The following is a 19,799-nucleotide window of genomic DNA, read 5'->3' on the forward strand; positions in this document are numbered from 1 at the left end:
TCACTAATCTACAGTTGGATAATTAATTCAAGTTGTAAATGTGAGCAAATGAGACAGAAGCAGTTTACACAACTTCTGTCTGCAGCTGGAAGCTTCTACTTCCCCTTCTGCAGCTGAAACAACATGAGTGCTTGAGGTGAGACGAGGCCAAAGTGCTGACGAGAAAGTCGCCGGCAGCAGAAAAAAATCCATGTATAGGTACAGCTGCAACGCGCACACGCACGCACACACACGCACCAAGAATGTCTGACAGTGTTTAAATAAGAAAAACAAAAGGTATAAAACAACAGACTTTTTTTATTTGATTATTTTCATACATAGGTTTTGGTGGGTTTTTTACAGATTCAAAAACCACAAAGACTACTTTCCTGAAGAGAGAAATCTGGAGATTTTATTTGTAACAACAGTGACAACACTCAGACTCGCACGGATAAAATACAAAAACCTGGTCTATATATTTGCAACAGCACGTCCTCCGCGCTCCTGTATTCATGGTTATCAACTTGATTAATACTTTAAGGACCCGCCTTTGTTTGGGGATTTGTTCTAAGTGGCTGAAAATGAAACCGGTAAACATTTCATTATATACAGTCATTGATATTCATGAGTACAGGGAAATGCTCCAGACGGGTGCAGCAGGGTGTTATCTCCAGATTGGTCACGTTCCTCTCATCTCCTCGCTGATTGGCTGTTTACTCCTTTAGTTCTCCTCTTTTATGCTGAGTGGCCCTTGGAGCGTTTCCCAGTTTGTGTGGGACCACAGACAAACATTGTCATCAGAACTGTGGGGAAGAACACCATCTAATTATTTCCTGTCGGCATTTCTGTTTTTAAATCAATTTCATTTGTATGCAATAAAGAAAACCATGAGCCGTCAGAGCGGAGAATACGTTTCTTACGTTCTTGAGGAATTCCTCAGCAACGATACGGGCCCTGGCGTTAACGGAGAGTTTCATCTCGCTTATCTCCTTGTCGATCTCCTCCATGAAGTGGATGACATAGTCCACCAGCTTGTGTTTATACATCTGCTCCGTGTGGAAGTTGGTGATCAAGAAGCTAATATCATATCCCTGAAGTCACAGTGAAGCAAAGGAAACGAGAAAGAAGTGAGTGAGCAGTCAGACATTTTATGAAAACATCACTGGAGTAATTAAATTCATGGGAATGTCCAATATAATTATTATTCTAGTATTTTATATTTGTATACTGGATATCTTTGCATTAAAGGGATAGTTCACCCAAAAATTAAAATTCACTCATTATCTACTCACCACTTTGCCGATGGAGGGGTGGGTGAAGTGTTTGAGACCACAAAACAGTTTCAGGGGTAAACAGCACTGCAGCCAAATCCAACACAATTTAAGTAAATGGTGACCGCTGTGATACACGTGCGAACCCTCGTGGATCCATAGGAGAATACCAGAGGACATTTAGGCTAAAAACTTGGTGTAAATGACGCCATTTCGAGTGGAATTTAAATGCCGTGGCCTACAGACACTTGGATGACACCACAGGAGCAGTATGGAGGCGTTTTCTTTAACGTTTGAAGAATCTGTCACCATTTACTTCAACTGGATTGGATTTGGCTGCAACTCTTTTTACCCCTCAGACTCCTAAAGAGTTTTGTGGACTCAAAGAACTCCCCCACCCCTCGATCTGCATATGGTGAGTAGATAATGAGTGCATTTTTATTTTTCTGTGAAATATCCCTTTAAGAGTATTATGAGGTAAGCCATTTAAAAAAATAGTTCACATAGTTCCTCATTATGTTTTTACTCTTCCCGTTTACTTTATGATTCCTCTTCTGTCACTCACTTTTAATCCCATTATATACAATGCTTATTACCCCTCCCCCGCTGTCTCTTACCTCTACTGGTTTCCTCCTCAGGATGAAGAAGTTCTCAGCTCTCATCATCATGAAGCGCATGAACTTGTGGCAAAGGATCTTCTCAATCTCATCAGCCTGCAGTCGATGACGACAGAAGTTGTTTTTAGTGCATATACTTTGAAAGAAACTTGGTAAATGTGACATAAAGAAAGAAAGCAACTAAAATCCTGCTGGATTGAATCACCTGTTTGACAGCAATGCTGACTCTGACAGAGTTGATGGATCCCTCAATGAGAACCTTCTCCTTGTCATTGCGGCTGATCACCACAGGCTGGAGTAACAGCTCCTTACTGCTCCTGTAATCACAGGTAAAAAATACATTCATTAGAAATAAAAACAGGTTGTGAACAGGTTTACATAGGCCAGTTGACTTGCTTGTGTTTCTTTAAGACATTTCACATCTTATCCAAAAGTTCTGAAGGTAGTTCTCAACAGTGAAAGGCCACTGAGCTGGAAGAATCCTGCAGAAGGCCCAGAACCAACTCTGAACTGAAGAAGCCTTTTTGGATGAGAGGTGAAACACAAGCAAGTCCAGTGCACAACTCCTGAAGATACAATGACCAGGATGACTGAGAATCTTCACAGATATTTGAACTAGTGTGTTTTCCAGATAACACCTGCATGGCTCTACATAGAACCTTTGCGTTTATAGTGTCTCACTGAAAACCTCCTAATCTACTCTTTGTACTGGAACACCTGCAAACAGGCTGCAGCAAGTCCCCAGCAGCTCATTTTACTGCCTTGCCCATGCTCGTGTCATTTTTCCCCTCCTACATTTTCCTATGCAAGTTTGCACAAGTCTGCGCTTGTGTGACAGCGGCAGATGATCGGCAAACAGCTGGAAGGCACGAGAAACAAGGTGAAGCCGAGCCAAGATGGGGGAACAGGCTGAGAGACTGCTCGTTCTCCAACCACATGCTTGTTTCTAAACATACCTGACCTCCACCTCCGGCTTGTTGTGGCGCTCCACCACCTGCGAGGAGAAGTTCTCCAGGCAGAGGGCCGCCTGCAGGGTGGCCCTCACAGCGTTCAAGTAGGGGCGCAGAGTCGCTGTCTGAGGAGAAGGGGGACAAGGTGAATGTCTGATCACAATGCAGAGATGATGCTATTGGTTGTTTAGATCAGGGTACATGCAACGTACAGCTCCCACTGTAGTTGGGGGGACTCAACCTGCAGGGTCAGACTATCAGGTCAGTGGGATATGTGCAGAGATGCAGTCACTACAGCTCTGCTGTAACCCACTAACAAGCTGACACTTCCTTTTTAGTCTCATTTTTTTAATAGAACCAATCAAAAATAAAGTACAAACTGAGGCGAGTTACTTACATACACACGATACATCTACTGAGTCTTAAACCATTACTTGCATGAACCACAGTGGCCGGGATGATTCCAGCTGACCGAGACTTCAGCTCATCCAATTGATTTACATGTGGCTTCACTATCACTCCGTATGAACCACAGATACAAACACAGCCTCCTCCTCGTCCAGAGACAGTTTTCAGAAACAGTAACAGTCATAGTAGCGAGTAGAGAACGAGCCGAGAGGAAATACAGCACATCTCAATCATTTCAATCTCTGCGAGTCAATGATGCCCGTCATCTCCATTCACTGCAGCTAACCTCGTCCGTACGGGACACGGAGCCAGCTAGCTGGGCTCAGCTCGACTGTAGCAACATAGAAAAGTCTGAATAATAATAACATATAAGATTGAGTGCGGGAGATTTACCATTTTTCTGCTGTCAAAGACGGAAGTTCCTCAGCCACGCCTGGGACTCCTCTTCCGTAAACCCTACATAGTCGAGTAAAGACACGGTGCGCTCGTTTTTACGTAATTATCCGCTCGGGGAGGCGGGTTTATCCGCGGACCATGAATACTGCTCTTTGCGCTGGTTTCCCCGCCCGGGTGGGGTAGACTTGATATAAAACGAGCCTAACCTGCGATGCGTCCATTCTGTTCTGTGGAGAGGAGACACGTCGTTCAATCACCATTGTTCTACCAAGCGGTTGGACTGTTTGTAGCTTGTTATCGAATAAAATACGTTGAATCAGAATGTTACCATAAACAAAATACAATTTACTTACTGAATCACAGGTTTAGAGCTGATACATTATCCTGTTGCACCTTGACGCAACATGGTTTGTTCCGACGATACCACTTTAATTTTAGATTTATTTACCCACAACTCGAACATTTGTTTTTGCAGGTTACAAGACTCAAAATCCCCGTGAAAAGTTTGTTACATTTTACTATTAAAATCGGGTTATTATAATTTACATTGTGTGGAAAATACGCTACAATTTCTATTTGACTGTATTCCACACCCCTGTCTGACCACAATGGTTTTTCCCATCATGGACGCCATTCACTGACGGTATATGTTGTTGCGCTTAAACACCCAAGATTTAAAAATGCAGCTAAAGTTGGTACTGTTCAGCTCCTGTACTGTGAGAACTGCTTCGTGTTGAATGGTAATATGTGTAAATGTGAAACAACAGCGGCGGATATTAACATGTAACTGTCAATCACGGCGTTTGGGCCCCGCGAGCTCGTCCTCTGAAGCAGCCCTCCGCGAACGCGTATTTGGGTGCGTGTGCGCGCGCGTTGTTTGGTTGTGTGTATGTGATGGAGAGATGGAGGTAAACAGAGAGAAGAAGAAGAAGCAGCAGCAGCAGCAGCCCTGTTGTTAACCACACTGTCCTCTGTCAGTTCCTCCAGGTAGTGGCAGGTCTCGCAGCATCATGAGTGAGCTGAAGGACTGCCCCCCACTCAAATACTACGACTTCAAGCCCGTCGAGCACGTCAAGGTGTGCCCCCGCTACACCGCTGTGCTGGGCCGGTCAGAGGACGATGGGATCGGCATCGAGGAGCTGGACACCCTGCAGCTGGAGCTGGAGACGCTCCTGTCCTCAGCCAGCCGCCGCCTCCGCGCTCTGGAGGAGCAGAGACAGGTAGGAAGAGAGGGAAACATGCGGGGCCCCAGATTTCAGTTTGGCCCCATCAGTGCCACTCCATCGTCTTCATCCACCCTCCATGAGTTAAAACCTGTGCTGTGCCTCAGATCCTCACAGACTGGCAGGACAAGAAGGGAGACAAGCGTTTCCTGAAGCTGGGGAAAGACCCTGACCCCGCTGCCACGTCTCGCCATAAACCAAAGAAACAGAAGTTGGATGGCAAAGGCAGTCACGGACCAGGTCCTGGTCCCGGCAGACCCAAATCCAAAAACCTGCAGCCTAAAGTCCAAGAGTATGAATTCACAGATGATCCACAAGATATTCCCCGCACTCCTAAAAACGATGCTCCCAACAGGTCGGCAACAACGGCTCCTCATAATATCTGTGTTTGTGTAATATAACTGCATCGTGTCTTTGTTCCTCAAGTCAAATCATGATGTCATACAACATATTAGAACCCAGGACTCTTGCACTAAGTTTTTAAAAGTGGAATAAGTGAAATGATTATTTCTGATGTGTTCTTTTTTTGCATTACATTTTTTTAAAACGTGTCTTTGTTTTCAGATTCTGGGCGTCGGTGGAGCCATACTGCGCTGATATCACAAATGAAGAGATACGGTTGATAGAAGAGCTTCTGAAGCCCCCAGAGGATGAGGCTGAGTACTTCAAAGTATGACCTTCACTCGGGACATGGCCAAAACTCTGTGTGTTCTTATTGTGTTAAATGGAGGTTGAACTTTGATGTTGCCTGTGATAACTGTAGATTCCAGCCCTGGGGAAACACTACTCTCAGCGGTGGGCTCAAGAGGATCTGCTAGAGGAGCAGAGGGAGGGAGCACGCGCCAATGACAAGAAGAAGAGCCTGATGGGAGGACCGTTGTCTGAACTGGATGCTAAAGGTGAGGGGCGACCGAAGCCTGAATCTTAATATGACCACGCCACACGGTATCTATCACACATGCATGTGTCTACCTCAACACTCTGTCCTATTTACTACTGTAGATGTGGACTCAATGCTGAAAAAGTCAGAGTCCCAACATGAATCTCCAGAGGACGGCTGTCCCTTCGGTCCTCTCACTCAGCGTCTGCTCCAGGCCCTTGTTGAGGTCAGACTCTTGGTTTTGTCATTCAGTTTATACACTGAACAAACTTTCTTTAATGCATAGTGGCTTTTCAAAGAATAAATGACTAAAACGTTAACATTAACACTGACCTGTGACCATGATTGTTGATATTGTTTGTTTCTCTTTCAGGAGAACATTATATCCCCCATGGAGGATTCTCCTATACCAGACATTTCAGGCAGGGATGCCAACGATGGTGCTGGAACGTCTCCTCGAAGCCAAGGGAAAGCTTTTAGGTATTTGTGCTGCAGTATGTGAGCGAATGAAACGGCAGAAGCACCAACACCAGTTCTACACAGCAGCATGATCGACTGCATTTGCATCCATTTCCACACAAAAACCTCAGTGTCTGAAGTGGGACATTAAACACATAAGCAGATCAGACTGCTGTAATTATTCCAGGTCCAAAGTCCTTCACAACATTCAGGGCTGCTAGTACTTCAGTGGACTATGAATACACTCACTGGACAGAGCTGTTCTGCAAGTCACACATGTATGTGTGTGTAAGTGGATGTGAAAGTGGTCTCCGATTTTTTTAGCGCCACTGTATGTGAAGTTATTTTTGTACATTTGTTCATGCATCTTTATTTCTACTCTCAACATTTGGACATATTATAAAATGATAATATTTTCTAAATTTGATCCCAAAATATTTATAAATAGTTTTCAATGGGGCCAATATTGTAGCAATATAATTTGTTTGTGTGTAGAGCGTTGTGTTACTATCTCAATCCATGTGTCTAATCAGATTTGTAAATTTGTAAAAGAATTTGCAAAGGAATACTGAGATTTTCAAATGCGTTCAGGAATCTGCAAATGTGTGTTGAGACTATGTGTGCATAATCGGACTTGTAAATCATCTACAAACGTATGAGAAAAGTGACGATACAAACAATACCTCAGCTCAGGGTAAACAAAACATTTTGGATACGGCAAATCGCCACACGCATGAGTCACATCTGAGTTGTAACTGAGAACTCATTAGCTGCATTTCCAGCTCTTGGTGCAAAGCCTTTTCTGTCACTAATATCTATGTACGCATTTACAGATTTGTCTACACATGTACATCTCAATACGGATTCTGAAAACACATTTAAGAATATGATTACGCACAAATGGATTGAGATACAGATAGACAATTCTCCACACACACACACACAAATAATATTTTGCCACTATAGCCTTCCTGAACTTTTTACTTTTTCATGCCACTAATCACAGACCTTTGGTCTTTCTCTCGCTGCAGTGTTCCTCACACACGTTCGCTGGAGGCGCGGATCAAAGAGGAGCTGGTCGCCCAGGGGCTGCTGGATTCTGAGGAGCGACCTGGACCTGGAGGAGACTCGGAGGACGAGGTCCTGGCAGAACTGCAGAAGAGACAAGCAGAGCTCAAAGCCCTAAGTGCTCACAACAGAGCTCGCAAGCAGGAGCTGCTTCGGTAAGGACACAGGCCTCTAACCAAGACATTTACCCAGAAGTGAATAGTAAACAATTAGGTCTTATATGTAATCAGCAGCTGGCATGAACTTCTGATTTAATGATGTCTCACAGGTTGGCCAAAGAGGAGATGCGCAAGCAGGAGCTGAGGCAGAGAGTCAGGGTGTCTGACAACGAGGTGATGGAGGGATTTCGGCGAATCATGGCAGCCAGGCAGAAGAAACGCACTCCAACCAAGAAGGAGAAGGACCAGGCCTGGAAGGCGCTGAAGGAGAGGGAAAGTATCCTCAAGCTACTGGATGGATAGAAGAAGAAGAAGAAGAAGCTTGTGTTTGGTTTTTGTTGGAAGCGTTTTTTCCCGACGCAGATCAGACAGCTGTAACATGGTCAGTGAACATCTGTATCTACGATAATGAATGATACAGTTTACTGCAGGTGAACATGTTTTGAGTAGAAACATCTGCAGCAGTATTTTTATGTCGTGTACAACAGAAAACTAAAATGATCATTAACACTTTGTAAACAACAGACCTTTTTTTCTCCTTTTGTTGATTTTTTTTTTTCTTTTGTCAGTGAATTTTTTTATGTTGCCTTTTATTTTGTTTACTATTGTAATGTTATAAAAAATACACATGAATATTTGAATAAATCACACTTATAGACCATTTTTGTATGTGTGAAACAAAGGAATCAGAGCGGATGGATCATGCATAAGGTGAGTGCTGCAGTGTTTTTAGTCCTAATGAAGAGTAACCGTGGCAACTGGTTACCAGCATCAGAAACAGACGTCTACATTTACTTGGCTCTATTGGGGATCTTAGATTTACAATTAGTCCTGATTATGGCATGTAGTCAGATAGAGTATTTATCAGGATTTATCAACTTAACATTCATTTAGTGAACAGTATGCTCGGGTACTGTAGTGAAGCTGTTAATTGATGTCCTACCTACTTGCTCATGTAACTTAAAAATAAGTTTTAAAGTGGCTGGAGTGAAAATATGTTATCCTCAACATTTGCAGATTTTCTATCCCCTGGGCAACAATCATGTTTTCTTTCCAAAGCAATTACAGATTGTTTGGCAACCTGTCATTTCAGATGACTTGAACAATAGCGCATACATCACTATTCGGGAATAGTTTCCCAGAGGTAGCAGGCCCCCACTTAATAGCCTTGATAAACGGTAGGTATTTATTTACCTCTTTATTGTCTTGATGAACACAGAAAGCATTTTACTGTACAGGTTTCCCTTTCACCCAATCTCCACTGAGGGTTAACACTGACATGAGGGTGACCGGAAAGGGTGTGCAGAAAGTTTTTAATTTACTTGTCCATATAACTCAGAACCATGTGGCAGTGTAACACACTCACCTCACACCATTGGTCATGTTTTAACACATTCTGATGGAACATACATGTGAGAAAAACATCGTAATCACATTCATGCTAAAAGAAAGTTGCAATAAATTGCATCAATGCTTTAATTACTCTGCCGTCACTGTATAGCTTATCTACATTGAAAACATGCACTATAAATTATGGCCTGTCCATAACCAAGAACACAACTTCCTTTAGCTGTCAACAAGCATGTAGACCATTTGTTAATTTATTAAGATAATTAAAAAAAAACGTAAATAATGTACAAATTGAGTTTTTTAGTTAGTTATTACAGAGTTTGTATTATGGTTACATCACTGCAACAGAAGGAAGGGACCATTGGGTCAATTAGTGAGCAACTGCATCATGTATTTGTAACTTGTTGACACTGTTGACACTTATTTATATGAAGTGTTATTCACTTAAACTTTGCAGCATATAATGTGTGAATATGCAAAATAACGCTAAGAAATTACTCAATATTCTCAGAGGGATGGAAATGTTTGTTTTCATTTTGGATCATTTTGCCTTTCTGAGAAAACAGACCGAATGGTACTCAATAGAACACATCCATCCCACAAGGCCCAACAGTCCCCTTACATCCAATCAACATGCACCAAATTGCACACACTCACAGATATTTTTCTCCATAATCTTTGTCTTATTTCTTGTCAAATTCACAAAATAAATTGGAAAAATGCAATGTTAAAGAATGTAAAAAAGAAGGTGCCCCCTAAATTGAATCCGCTCCAGAAGTGAATGGGTTCTATCTTGGCCACTCCCCCAACCCTTCCACCAAGTTTTAATCAAATCAGTGCAGCACTTTTTGCGTAAACCTGCTGACAAACAAACAGAAGTGAAAACATATCCCTCCTTGGTGGAGATCTACAAAAAACGACCTCACTCTAACTCTGGAAAGCTTTGCACTTTACAGACGCACCACTAGGTGGCAGTCGTTGTCTTCTGACTGTTCGGGCCCTTCAACATTGACACAGCAAAGAGCCTGTGTTTGAGTGATGCTGCCTCCTCAGAGCGCCTGTGTGTGTTTGGTGTGTGTCCAGTCTTGAACATATCCTCACTGATCTTGATCCCGGGATAAAGCAGGAGACTGTGTGTCTCACACTGTGCAGCTGTGTGCCGGGGGGGGGGTCACCCAGTTCATCCTGCCCAGTGACACCAGCACAGATATCCACAGCTATCTGACCATCAACGCAACAATCGGACACGTCACATGGTCTCGGCAAGACAGTGTATGAATGGTGTGTGATAAAGAGTTGCATATAGAAATGCTACATGAATGTGTACGTGGATGGGTGAATGTGACTTGTAGTGTAAAATGCTTTGAATGATCGTTAACACTGTTTGTTTATCAGAGGCAGAGAATCCTCTCCCAGTGTCCGATCGGGAGGCAGACACACTCTCTACGCTTCCCAGTCGGCTTCCCTTTTGGTTAAAGTGCCTATTTAGAGCTGCTCTTAGTTCTGCTGCTATGGGCCTAGGTTGTCGGGGGACACGTGACACATGGAGCTTCTCTTTCTTCCTCTTCCTCTTCATCATATCAATGTCTCATCAATACATATCACTGACTTAACTTCATCCAGAGACCTTGTGCTTTATTGTTGCAGATCCAGGATACACATCGTGGATTGTGATCGTGGATTATGATGACACACTACAACTACAGATTGCTTAGATATACAATAGTCCTCCCCACTGGTAATACCAGTATTACAATTATCATTGCTGCTCCCTTCACCTCTGTCAGACGGTTGCTTTTGCATAATTACTTTAAACATTGATACACCTCTCCATTAATGCTAAACACTTGTCTTTTCCCATCAATGTTGTAATTATTGTTATTATGTTGCCGTGCTCTATTACAAACACCATCTCTTGCACTTCTGTCTGTCCTGGGAGAGGGATCCCTCACTTGTGACTCTCCCTGAGGTTTCTTTCACCTCTGCTAAAAGCACTGTTGCTGTAGTTCTTCTTCACTCTATAGTCAAGGGTTAAGAACAGAGGCTGTCACATGTTGTAGAGATTGTTAAGCCCTGTGAGGCAATACAACTGTGATTCTTAAATATGGGCTATACAAATAGAATTTACACATAACACATATAAAGATCAGCTTATTTTAGACTTAGCATTTTAGATCACTTTTGTAATTTTACAAGCGATTCAACAATTAATCAAAAGGAACAATATAACCAGAAAAGCCCTTTTCCCTTTATCTGTGTGTTGAATCTGTGTGTATACACAGTATACCCTGTAATGACAAGACAGTTCAATATAATACATGCATATAATACAACCATGTTTTCAGAATAATGGTCGACTGATTAAACATAAAAAAAAAAAGCTTCCATGGAGACAGACAACAATGACCCCATCATGTACCCCCTTCAGGCCAGCGTCCTCAATGCAAATTCATAACACCATCAACCCATGTGTATGAAAGCTTTTAATAACCCACTGAATCCGTCTCACAGGTGAATGCAGGCTGAATAGACGGCTGTGGCGGCCCCTCGAGGCTGGGCGTACCACACAGGGCCTTTGTTGCATTTGTTGTCATTAGATTTCCACTGAAGGGCAGGTGGGTTTTGTGTTGATACACGCTGCTGATACACGCTCAATGATGCTCATCCGCTGTTTGCATATCCCGTATTGAGCTGTTTTCTTTTTTAAAGGCCCGGCCAGACTCCTTTTGACAACCCAGGTGGTGCGTCCCTGAGGGACTGTGTGTCTGTGAGGCTCCAGCAGCTCCACTCCATCACGTACAGCCCTCTCCTCTCCCCATGTGAAATTCAGCTGCGTGGTGAGCTTCTTCGCTCCTCTCTGTCACGGCCTGTAAACCTTTACGGCTGTTTGAAGACGAAGGCTCGCCACCGGAGGGGCTTAGACAATCTGGCACAAGACGCACAGCGGCTACATGTCTCAAAGCCTTTTTCTATCTCCTCAGGCAAATATGAGAAGACAAATAAATACAGAGTAAATGGAACGCTATCATATGGGCAGGCTGCATGTTTTGTGTTATGTTTTTACATATGCACACTCACACACACACACACACACACACACACACACACTTATCTATGCTACTATCACCCCAGACCTCCTGTCAGTGGGGGCTATTTTGTCCAATGGCTCTTTGTTTTGCCAGTTTGTTCGAACTATGTTTCTTTCTCTGGGGCTTCCCTCCTACTCCACCTCCGTCCCTGCGTTCCTAAGCTGGTACTGAGCATGAACAGAGAGAAGCTCTTTCACGTACACACACACACACACACACACACACACACACACACACACACACACACACACACACACACACACACACACACACACACACACACGCACACACAAAACACACTGGGAGGTTGAGAGTAGTGATACATAGGGGTAAAGGGATTTTAACATAAATCTGTTGATCCTTTGTTCTAATGCTATGTCAGCTTTCATGATGGATTGAACGAGTGTATGTGACGGAGATACAGACAGAGGTTGAGACAGCTGCTGAGGCCCGCTGCTCCACTGACAGGAGCCTCTGTACGGCCAGGCCACGCCTCGGCTCTTCTCCTGCACAGAGAACTATTGTCTTCATGGCTGCTTCCACTATTCTGATGTCATGGTTTGTCCTTCCACAGCGAGCTGCTGTTGCTGTTGTGGAGAAAACTTGACAGACCTTTTAGCCTGGAGCCAGAAGCACAAACGGCTGTATGGACAAATGGCAGGATAGAAGATAGTACCATTAGTGCTGCATAGACAAAACCCCTCCTGTGCTCTACCCTCTCTGACCACTCCTTTACCTCAGCCCTGCTTTGAATCTCATTTGTTTCTCATTTGCATGGCAGTTGATGCTTTTCTTGTGTGCCTCCTGAATCTGGCAGCTCATATACGCAAATCAAATTGTTTTTGCCTCCTTCGACCTCACCTGTTATGCTCATCGTGAAGTAACTATAGAGATTCTTGGGTTCTCCTTTCCAGCCCTGTCATGAGTCCAGGGTATTCTGTACAAGATAAGCACAGTCAGCCACAGACAAGCCATTCACTTAACAGTATTAGAGGCAACAAGCCCAGGCAGACAGCACTCGCCTATTCATTGCAGGAGCATTATTAACCATACACGTGGCAACCACTTAGACTGAAATATCTCTACTTCTATTGGATGGATTACCATGAAATGAGGTGCACATGTTCACGCTCCTCAGAAAATGACACCAACTGACTTTGGTTATCTCCTGGCCCCTTTTGCAACATCAGCAGGTTGACAATGATGGGTTCTAATGAAATATCTCTACAACTACTGGGTGAATTCATGTAAAACTTGGGACATGTGTTCATGGTGCCCAGAAGATGAACCCCAATGACGTTAGTGATACTCTTACATTTCCACTGGTGCCTCCATCAGGTTGAACAATGTGCAGTAGTAGAGGTACCTACTTTATATACTGCTTCTTCACAACATTACAAAGGATACCACTAAGAACATCACCACATTTATCTGACAGCTGCATTATTAGTTTGAGATTTTACACAAAACTTGAAAAAAATAAAAAAAATAGAGCAGGCAGGAGGCAGGGCAGGTCATATCATTTCTACTCAAGAAAATATGTGGGGGGCGTTTTCAGCACATCAACACTTTGCGTGTTAGAAACCTCATTAACTTTGAATTTTCTCGACATTTCCCTGCTATATTCTCTCATGCGCTGACTCAAACATTTTCCGCACATTGTACTCAGGGGCTGGCTGGAAAATTTTAGGAAAATGTCCGGACTTCGATGCATGTATGGATTTTAAGTGAGGTATCTCTACATTTAACATGTAGAGATGCTTTTATACAGACCTTCGTGGTTCCCAGACAATCTATTTAAATGACTCTACTTTTCCTCCATCATCAGGTAAACCTTCCATCTTGTCACTTATTTTGTTTGTGGACAAATCAATGCAAAACTTAACTCATTCACTCCTAAACAGAGGCAGTCAACACTCTAAACATTATACGTTATTATAACATCAGTGAGCATGTTAGCAGGCTGATTTTAGTATTTAGCTCAAAGTATAACTGTACCGAAGCACATTCTCAACCCATGTTTACTTAGGGTTTTATGAATCTGTAGCTTTTTCCCCTCAGTGGCACAGTCTCCTGTGTGCTGACACAGCGCCATTAGTGTTTGACCGTGCGTGTTATGTATGTATAATGTAATGTTAATAATACTACTACTACTAATCATCATTTTCATTGTCATCCTCATAATAATAATTGTGCATTACATCTTCCTGTGTGTGTCAGTCTAAACACAGACACACACTACAGGCTTGAGTCCTCGTGAACCCTAACAGCCCTTTGCCATAAAATAATGCTTAAACATTTACAGCAGCCTCTTCCATTTATCAAACAAGCTAAACTGAAGATGAATGTGAATATTGTTTCCTGAACTGCTGTCAAACTCAAAACTGTGCATATTTGCAATGTTGCTGTGCGATGTATGCCAGATTGTACATGGAAACCAGCTACAGGAATTAGAGAGACATTTAAAGTAGAAATAAGAGACACAGAGAGAGGTGAATAAGAGAGTGCCATTTTGGAGCGCTGTTTGTCACTGGCTGTAAATTTGGAAAGCAGAGGTCAAAGCTATTGAGAAAATGTGCTTTGCTGGGGAGATAAGGTCAGATAGCAGAGTTATGTAGAGGAGACATATAAGAGGCCTATGTATGGGCATATTTCTCCATAGATTCACACAGTCAGCCACCTCAGCCACAACATGTAGGTCAGTGGGTAAATTGGAGCAGGAAGAATTGGAAATGACCCATATGGTTTTGGGAACATTGGAAAGGTCACCAGTCTCCTCCTTATGTGGCTGGATGCATAACCTGCTCCTTTCTTGGGACTTCCTCGCCACTGGAGGATGGCGGGGGAATGAGCGAGAACATCACCGGCCCGACACTGTGGATAACAGTCTGCGAGGAGCAGAGGAGGCACGACGAAAAACATTTCTCTCACCACCCACCACTTCTCTCATCATCCTCCCTCCATCCTCTCCCCATCTCTCTTTCGTTTGGCCTGCTCTGTTATTATCACCCAGATCATTATCAGACTCGCTCTCCCCTCGCTGCGATGCAGAGGAGGGCCAGCCGTCCAAAAGGCTCTGGTGAGATTTCTAACAGCAGCAACACAAGAGGAGGGGAGTGGAGAAAAAGGAAGACAAGAGGCCCAATAAAGTCTGTCTAAATATAGAGGCAGCAGAGCCTTTTTTCCCTTGTCCTTATAAAGAGCTGCTGGTAAATCCGGGTGGACTGCAGCCTCCTTGCTGCACTGAGCACTGATCACTCCCTCCAGGATCAGGAACAGAACTGTTGGTGCATGGACACACACACACGTGCACACACACAAACACAGAGGGCTACTTTCTTTTATGAGAGAGAGAGGACGGGGAGCTTAGAGAGTTTTTTTTACACAAGGGGGCAAATCATATCTGGTGGAACATACTAAAAATGGAGAGGTTTGAGGAAACCTCCACAAACGCATGATGGGAGAAAAAAGTGATGGAGGGAGGAAGGTTCCCGGGCCTGAGAGTTCAAGACTGTGCAGGAGATTAGGATCAAAGACACTTTATGGACCGAAATATCTCAAAGGGTGGATTGTACGCTTGAATTTATATCAACACAATCTCTGTCCTCTGTCCTCTGTCCGGAAAATGCCCATGTTTGGATCTCACTCAGTCTGACTTCTCCAATCCTATATCTCACCTATAATCATTTGGTTTTTGTCTTCTAAACTTCGATCTGTCTTGAGGCGACAGTCAGACATTTTGGGAAACCTGCTTATTTGTTTGCCAAGAGTTGGATTTGAAGAGAGAAGTCAGATGAGTGATGCCGCTCTCATATCTATAGGGCAAAAATGAAACGACAGATGGCAGTTGTTAGCTTAGATAAGCATTAAGACTTGAAACAGCTAGCTTGTTAACCAAAACAAATTGTATAAATGGTAAGTATTTCTTTTTTTAAAAAGTTTTATTCTTGTGTGTGTCATATTCAGCCCATAATTAGTGGGGTTAGGGTAATATGCAGTCATGTAGGACATTGCTTTCTGGCCTGGTCAGAGAACTAAGGTGAAATTTAGAGTCTGAGGATTTCTGATAGTTATGATTTGTCAACAAACCACTAGCAGTCACAGGGAGAACATACAAACTCCACACAGAAAGACCAGGAACCTCTGCACCCCAACCAGTAACCCTCTGGGAATAATGTGTGAAAAAAGGTAGAATTACGAGAGGTTTTCCAGTTCTTCCTGTTCTGCTTTTATTACACGAATGCAGCATATGTGGCGGACTATTTCATGGCCTGGTACAGTTGCCTGGCAACCACACTTTGATGACAAGACTACAGGAGGTCACAGCTCCGGGCCAAGAAATAGTCCAGCACATAACCATGTATAAAACCACAACATGTCTTTTAAAAACTCAGGTGTTGTTATTAGAAAATAAATTGATATAACATCAACAACAACAAATTCAATAAGCTTTAGTGATTGGGCTTCCAGTCTTTGGGCTAATCTAAGATAACCAGATGGTGGCTGTAGCTTCATATTTACACTAAGGAGATTATGTTTTCATCACCATCTTCATTATGTTAGCAGCATTACACAAAAACTACTGGATGGATTTCCATGAAACTTGGTGGAAGGATGTGGCATGGGTCAGGAAAGAACCCATTAAACTTAAACATTGTGAGATAAAGCTTTTCTTTTTGCATTTTCACTGATTACCCGGGGGGAATAATTAATGGATCTTGATGAAAAACTCTCGCACATTTAGGGAACTGATATTTTCAAGTTTGTGCAATTTGGTGCAGCTTGATGGATGTAGGGGGGCTGTTGGGCCTTGGGGGAGGTGTCAGTCTGCAGAGGGCAATTCTAGTTGCTGTTTGGATATAAGAGAGGAGGAGAGGTGAAATGCTGGGTTTTCATTGAAACACGACAACTTTACTAATGACGTTATTTACTATACCTGAAATAATGTTCAGAAGGTAACATAGTTGAACACAATCCGGCTCCGGTCAGCAACATGAAGGCGACCCCTTCACACAGGCCCTCTCCCTCAAGAGAATTAAACAATCCAAACAGCTGCGTCATCAGTGTAGGTGACTAATGTGATCCCACGTCCTACGCACTGTTGCTGTCTGTCTGAAGAGCACTTATCAGTGATGGCCTGTTGTGCTGTGCGACATTGGCAGCTGCTCTCATAAGCCTAGCCTTCATTAAACAACAGCCTGAGTAATATACATGTCGTATGCTGGTTAACACACAGCACACATGTGTTTCGAGGGGAAACGCAGAAGCAGGTCGTTGTACACAGACAGAGATAAAGTGTTTGCTACGCTCCGTGGAGCAAACAAGGGGTCATTTTCACAGCTGTCCTCGTCTACCAGCGGTGACAGCGAAGGTTCAGAAGTCAGGCAGAGGGGAAACGGTTCACTGTATGTTTTAACATCCTCTTTTACACCTGTTGCTTACTGTTGCCTGTGGTGCGCTGTCTGTGACACACAGACCCACAAACACACACACACACTGCACAAAGTGATTTCATTGTAGCTGTCGGAGCCGATATCGTGCTCCAAAGGCGAGAACAGAAAACCTGCATAACATCACACACACAAAGACTCTCACACGCGGAACATCAGCATTTGTTGCATAAGAGCTTCTCCTTCGCACAGAGAGACCACACGGCACAGTCCAACAGAGTCAATGTCAAACTCTACATGAGGGAGAAAATGGGTATAATTCCTGCTAATGACCTCTCGGCTGAAATGGATCGATCTGTGTGTGTGTGTGTGTGCATGTGTGTTTGTGTGTCAATTTGACGTCTTGAACGCCCCACTGAGAGAGGAAGCTCAGCTGTCAGTAGTTGTCAGTCTCTCTCTCTCTCTCTCTCTCTCTCTCTCTCTCTCTCTCTCTCTCTCTTTGCTGATCCTGTTGCTGTTAACCTCGCTCACCCTCCCTTGTTCCTTTTCCTCCCTTCCACCTCTCTTCGCCCCCAAACAGGGATTGGCTGAGTTGAGGTGGAGACACTGCTTGTTAGTAGAAGCATGTTGGCCAGAGATAAAGAAATATGGCACACACACTCACACATGCACACACACACGCAAACATACTTATGAGTTGAACACATAATGAAGAAACACACACACACACACACACTATTTAAAGTTCAAGACATTTATTCTGTGGTGTAATGTATAAAGCTGGTCATGCCATCCATTTTACAAACAGGGCTTTGACCTCGCTTCCCCCTTGGATTGAGCAGTTCTCTCCTCTCTTGTCTCACCCCATGCAGGCTGTTACCCATGCTACATTAGCTGCTCACATGAAGAAAGACACTGAACAAGCAGCTTCTCTCTGCAGAGCTTGCTCCATGTTCGGTGGGGGGGAAATCTTGTCTGCGTCTGCATGCCGACACTGTCAGGCTGCTGTGGTGTGAAGCGGACGTGAGTGGAGGATGTGAGGCTGGACGCGTCTGTGGCGCCTCGACTCCGCTTGCCGTTGGGGAGATGTGGGGGTGGGATAGGGTTTATTGGTGAGGGAAGATGGGGGGTGGGTGTCTGAGCTGGTGATTACAGCTCTGATGAACCTCCCCAGGCTCTGCTTGAGTGAGACAAACTCAGATCAAGTTACAGAGCTAGAGACTCAAATATTCAGAAGGTAGACCGGGAGGAAAGATAACAACCACTATTCTAACAGGATACATAAACTACATATCCACAAATGCCTGGTTTCCTGAGGTAAACGTACTCATTTTAATTCACTCCAAGAGCAACCTGTTGAAGTTGTCGTTCCGTCTGACCGACCAACTGATTACTCCCATTAACTTTGATAAACTTTAGCACATACTATCAGTTCTGGATTGTATTGTGTCCTCTGGCACATCTCATCATCACCAGCCCCGGTGGAAGTGCCAGATCGAACTGGAGGCGTGAGAGTGGCATGTGGATTCATTGGAGCAGCTGATAGGATGCAGGCCTCCTGAGAAATCAAACTGATCCACTAAGTGGCAATCAAGCTCAGACACCACCGTCCTGGTTGTACACTGTCCAAGATATTTCACAGTTACATTGTCATTGGTATAGTAAAACAAATACCTATAGATGTTTACTGCATAAAATGTCAGACGTATACAAAAATTACATTAAAAGAATGATCAGTTAAGGTCAACAGTACAGTACATACAATATTCAGTATAATATTTATTAGCAACAATATCCATTTCTGATTCCACTGAGTTTAATACAGTGACTACAGTGAATTAAAGGATACTGGGAATATTTTAAAAGAGCAAAAATGTATCCTCTTGTAATTTGATGCACCAAGGGAGCTTGCCTGTTCAGTCTCAGTTGGTGTGACCAGTATTTCACACTGGCTAATGTTTGCTAATATTAGCACATGGCATATTGCTAATTTTGTGACTATTCTCTATGGGCTCCATACTGTTACAGTATGTTTTAGAATTACACTTTAACCATAGACTGCATATAATGATGAACATCTTCACTTTCTCCCACTATCCAGAAATATAGCAGATACGAACGCTGCCATCTTGCACATGTGGAGCCGCAGTCTGTGCAGTAGTGATCGGGGGATGGAGCCACATAAGCCGGTTCCCACTGAAACACACACTCGACCAATCTGGAGTCAGTCTCAGCTGTCAATTATATGTTTCACCGTATTTCTACAGCATCAAATAACTTAATAAAATGATAAAACAACTTTAAATGACTAAAACCATCTTTGAGAAAATTAGTTGGACTTTTTAACTCGGCCCATGTCCCACCCACTAACATGGAGGAGGCTTGGTCTATAACCTATACTCCAGCCACCAGCCAGTCTTTGGTTTTAATTTGGGGAGCAGTCATGTCATCCATCTTGATTTAGTCTTTAACTTCAACGTGTAACTATGGCCACAGTGCAGACTGCTGTGCAAATGTTACGTAGCTTCACTTTGAAGGGTTAGGAAGTGATTTTCTTGCCA

The 19,799-nt window shown here is 43.4% G+C and overlaps 2 protein-coding genes across 6 annotated transcripts; one reads left to right on the forward strand and one right to left on the reverse strand.

The window, feature by feature from the left end:
- Positions 1-279: 279 nt before the first annotated feature.
- Positions 280-3,774, reverse strand: LOC118105126 (actin-related protein 2/3 complex subunit 4). Its single transcript, XM_035152552.2, has 6 exons — positions 3,619-3,774; positions 2,824-2,942; positions 2,073-2,184; positions 1,868-1,963; positions 900-1,070; positions 280-782 (listed from the first exon to the last, which is right to left on the reverse strand). The coding sequence occupies exons 1-6, from the start codon at positions 3,619-3,621 to the stop codon at positions 777-779; spliced, it is 507 nt and encodes a 168-aa protein (XP_035008443.1). The 5' UTR covers positions 3,622-3,774; the 3' UTR covers positions 280-776.
- Positions 3,775-4,235: 461 nt separating this feature from the next.
- On the forward strand, positions 4,236-8,054 carry tada3l (transcriptional adaptor 3 (NGG1 homolog, yeast)-like). Of its 5 annotated transcripts, none has more exons than XM_035152547.1 (9): positions 4,236-4,264; positions 4,600-4,841; positions 4,952-5,199; positions 5,409-5,514; positions 5,608-5,743; positions 5,847-5,950; positions 6,098-6,204; positions 7,215-7,406; positions 7,520-8,054. In XM_035152547.1, the coding sequence occupies exons 2-9, from the start codon at positions 4,632-4,634 to the stop codon at positions 7,710-7,712; spliced, it is 1,296 nt and encodes a 431-aa protein (XP_035008438.1). In that variant the 5' UTR covers positions 4,236-4,264; positions 4,600-4,631; the 3' UTR covers positions 7,713-8,054. The 5 variants fall into 5 exon arrangements, with proteins under 5 accessions (XP_035008438.1, XP_035008436.1, XP_035008437.1 ...); XM_035152545.1 differs by having other exon boundaries at positions 4,239-4,361; XM_035152546.1 differs by having other exon boundaries at positions 4,243-4,477.
- The last annotated feature ends 11,745 nt before the right edge of the window (positions 8,055-19,799 follow it).

The sequence above is a fragment of the Hippoglossus stenolepis genome, chromosome 3 (assembly GCF_022539355.2).
Source record: "Hippoglossus stenolepis isolate QCI-W04-F060 chromosome 3, HSTE1.2, whole genome shotgun sequence".
Classification (NCBI taxonomy): domain Eukaryota; kingdom Metazoa; phylum Chordata; class Actinopteri; order Pleuronectiformes; family Pleuronectidae; genus Hippoglossus; species Hippoglossus stenolepis.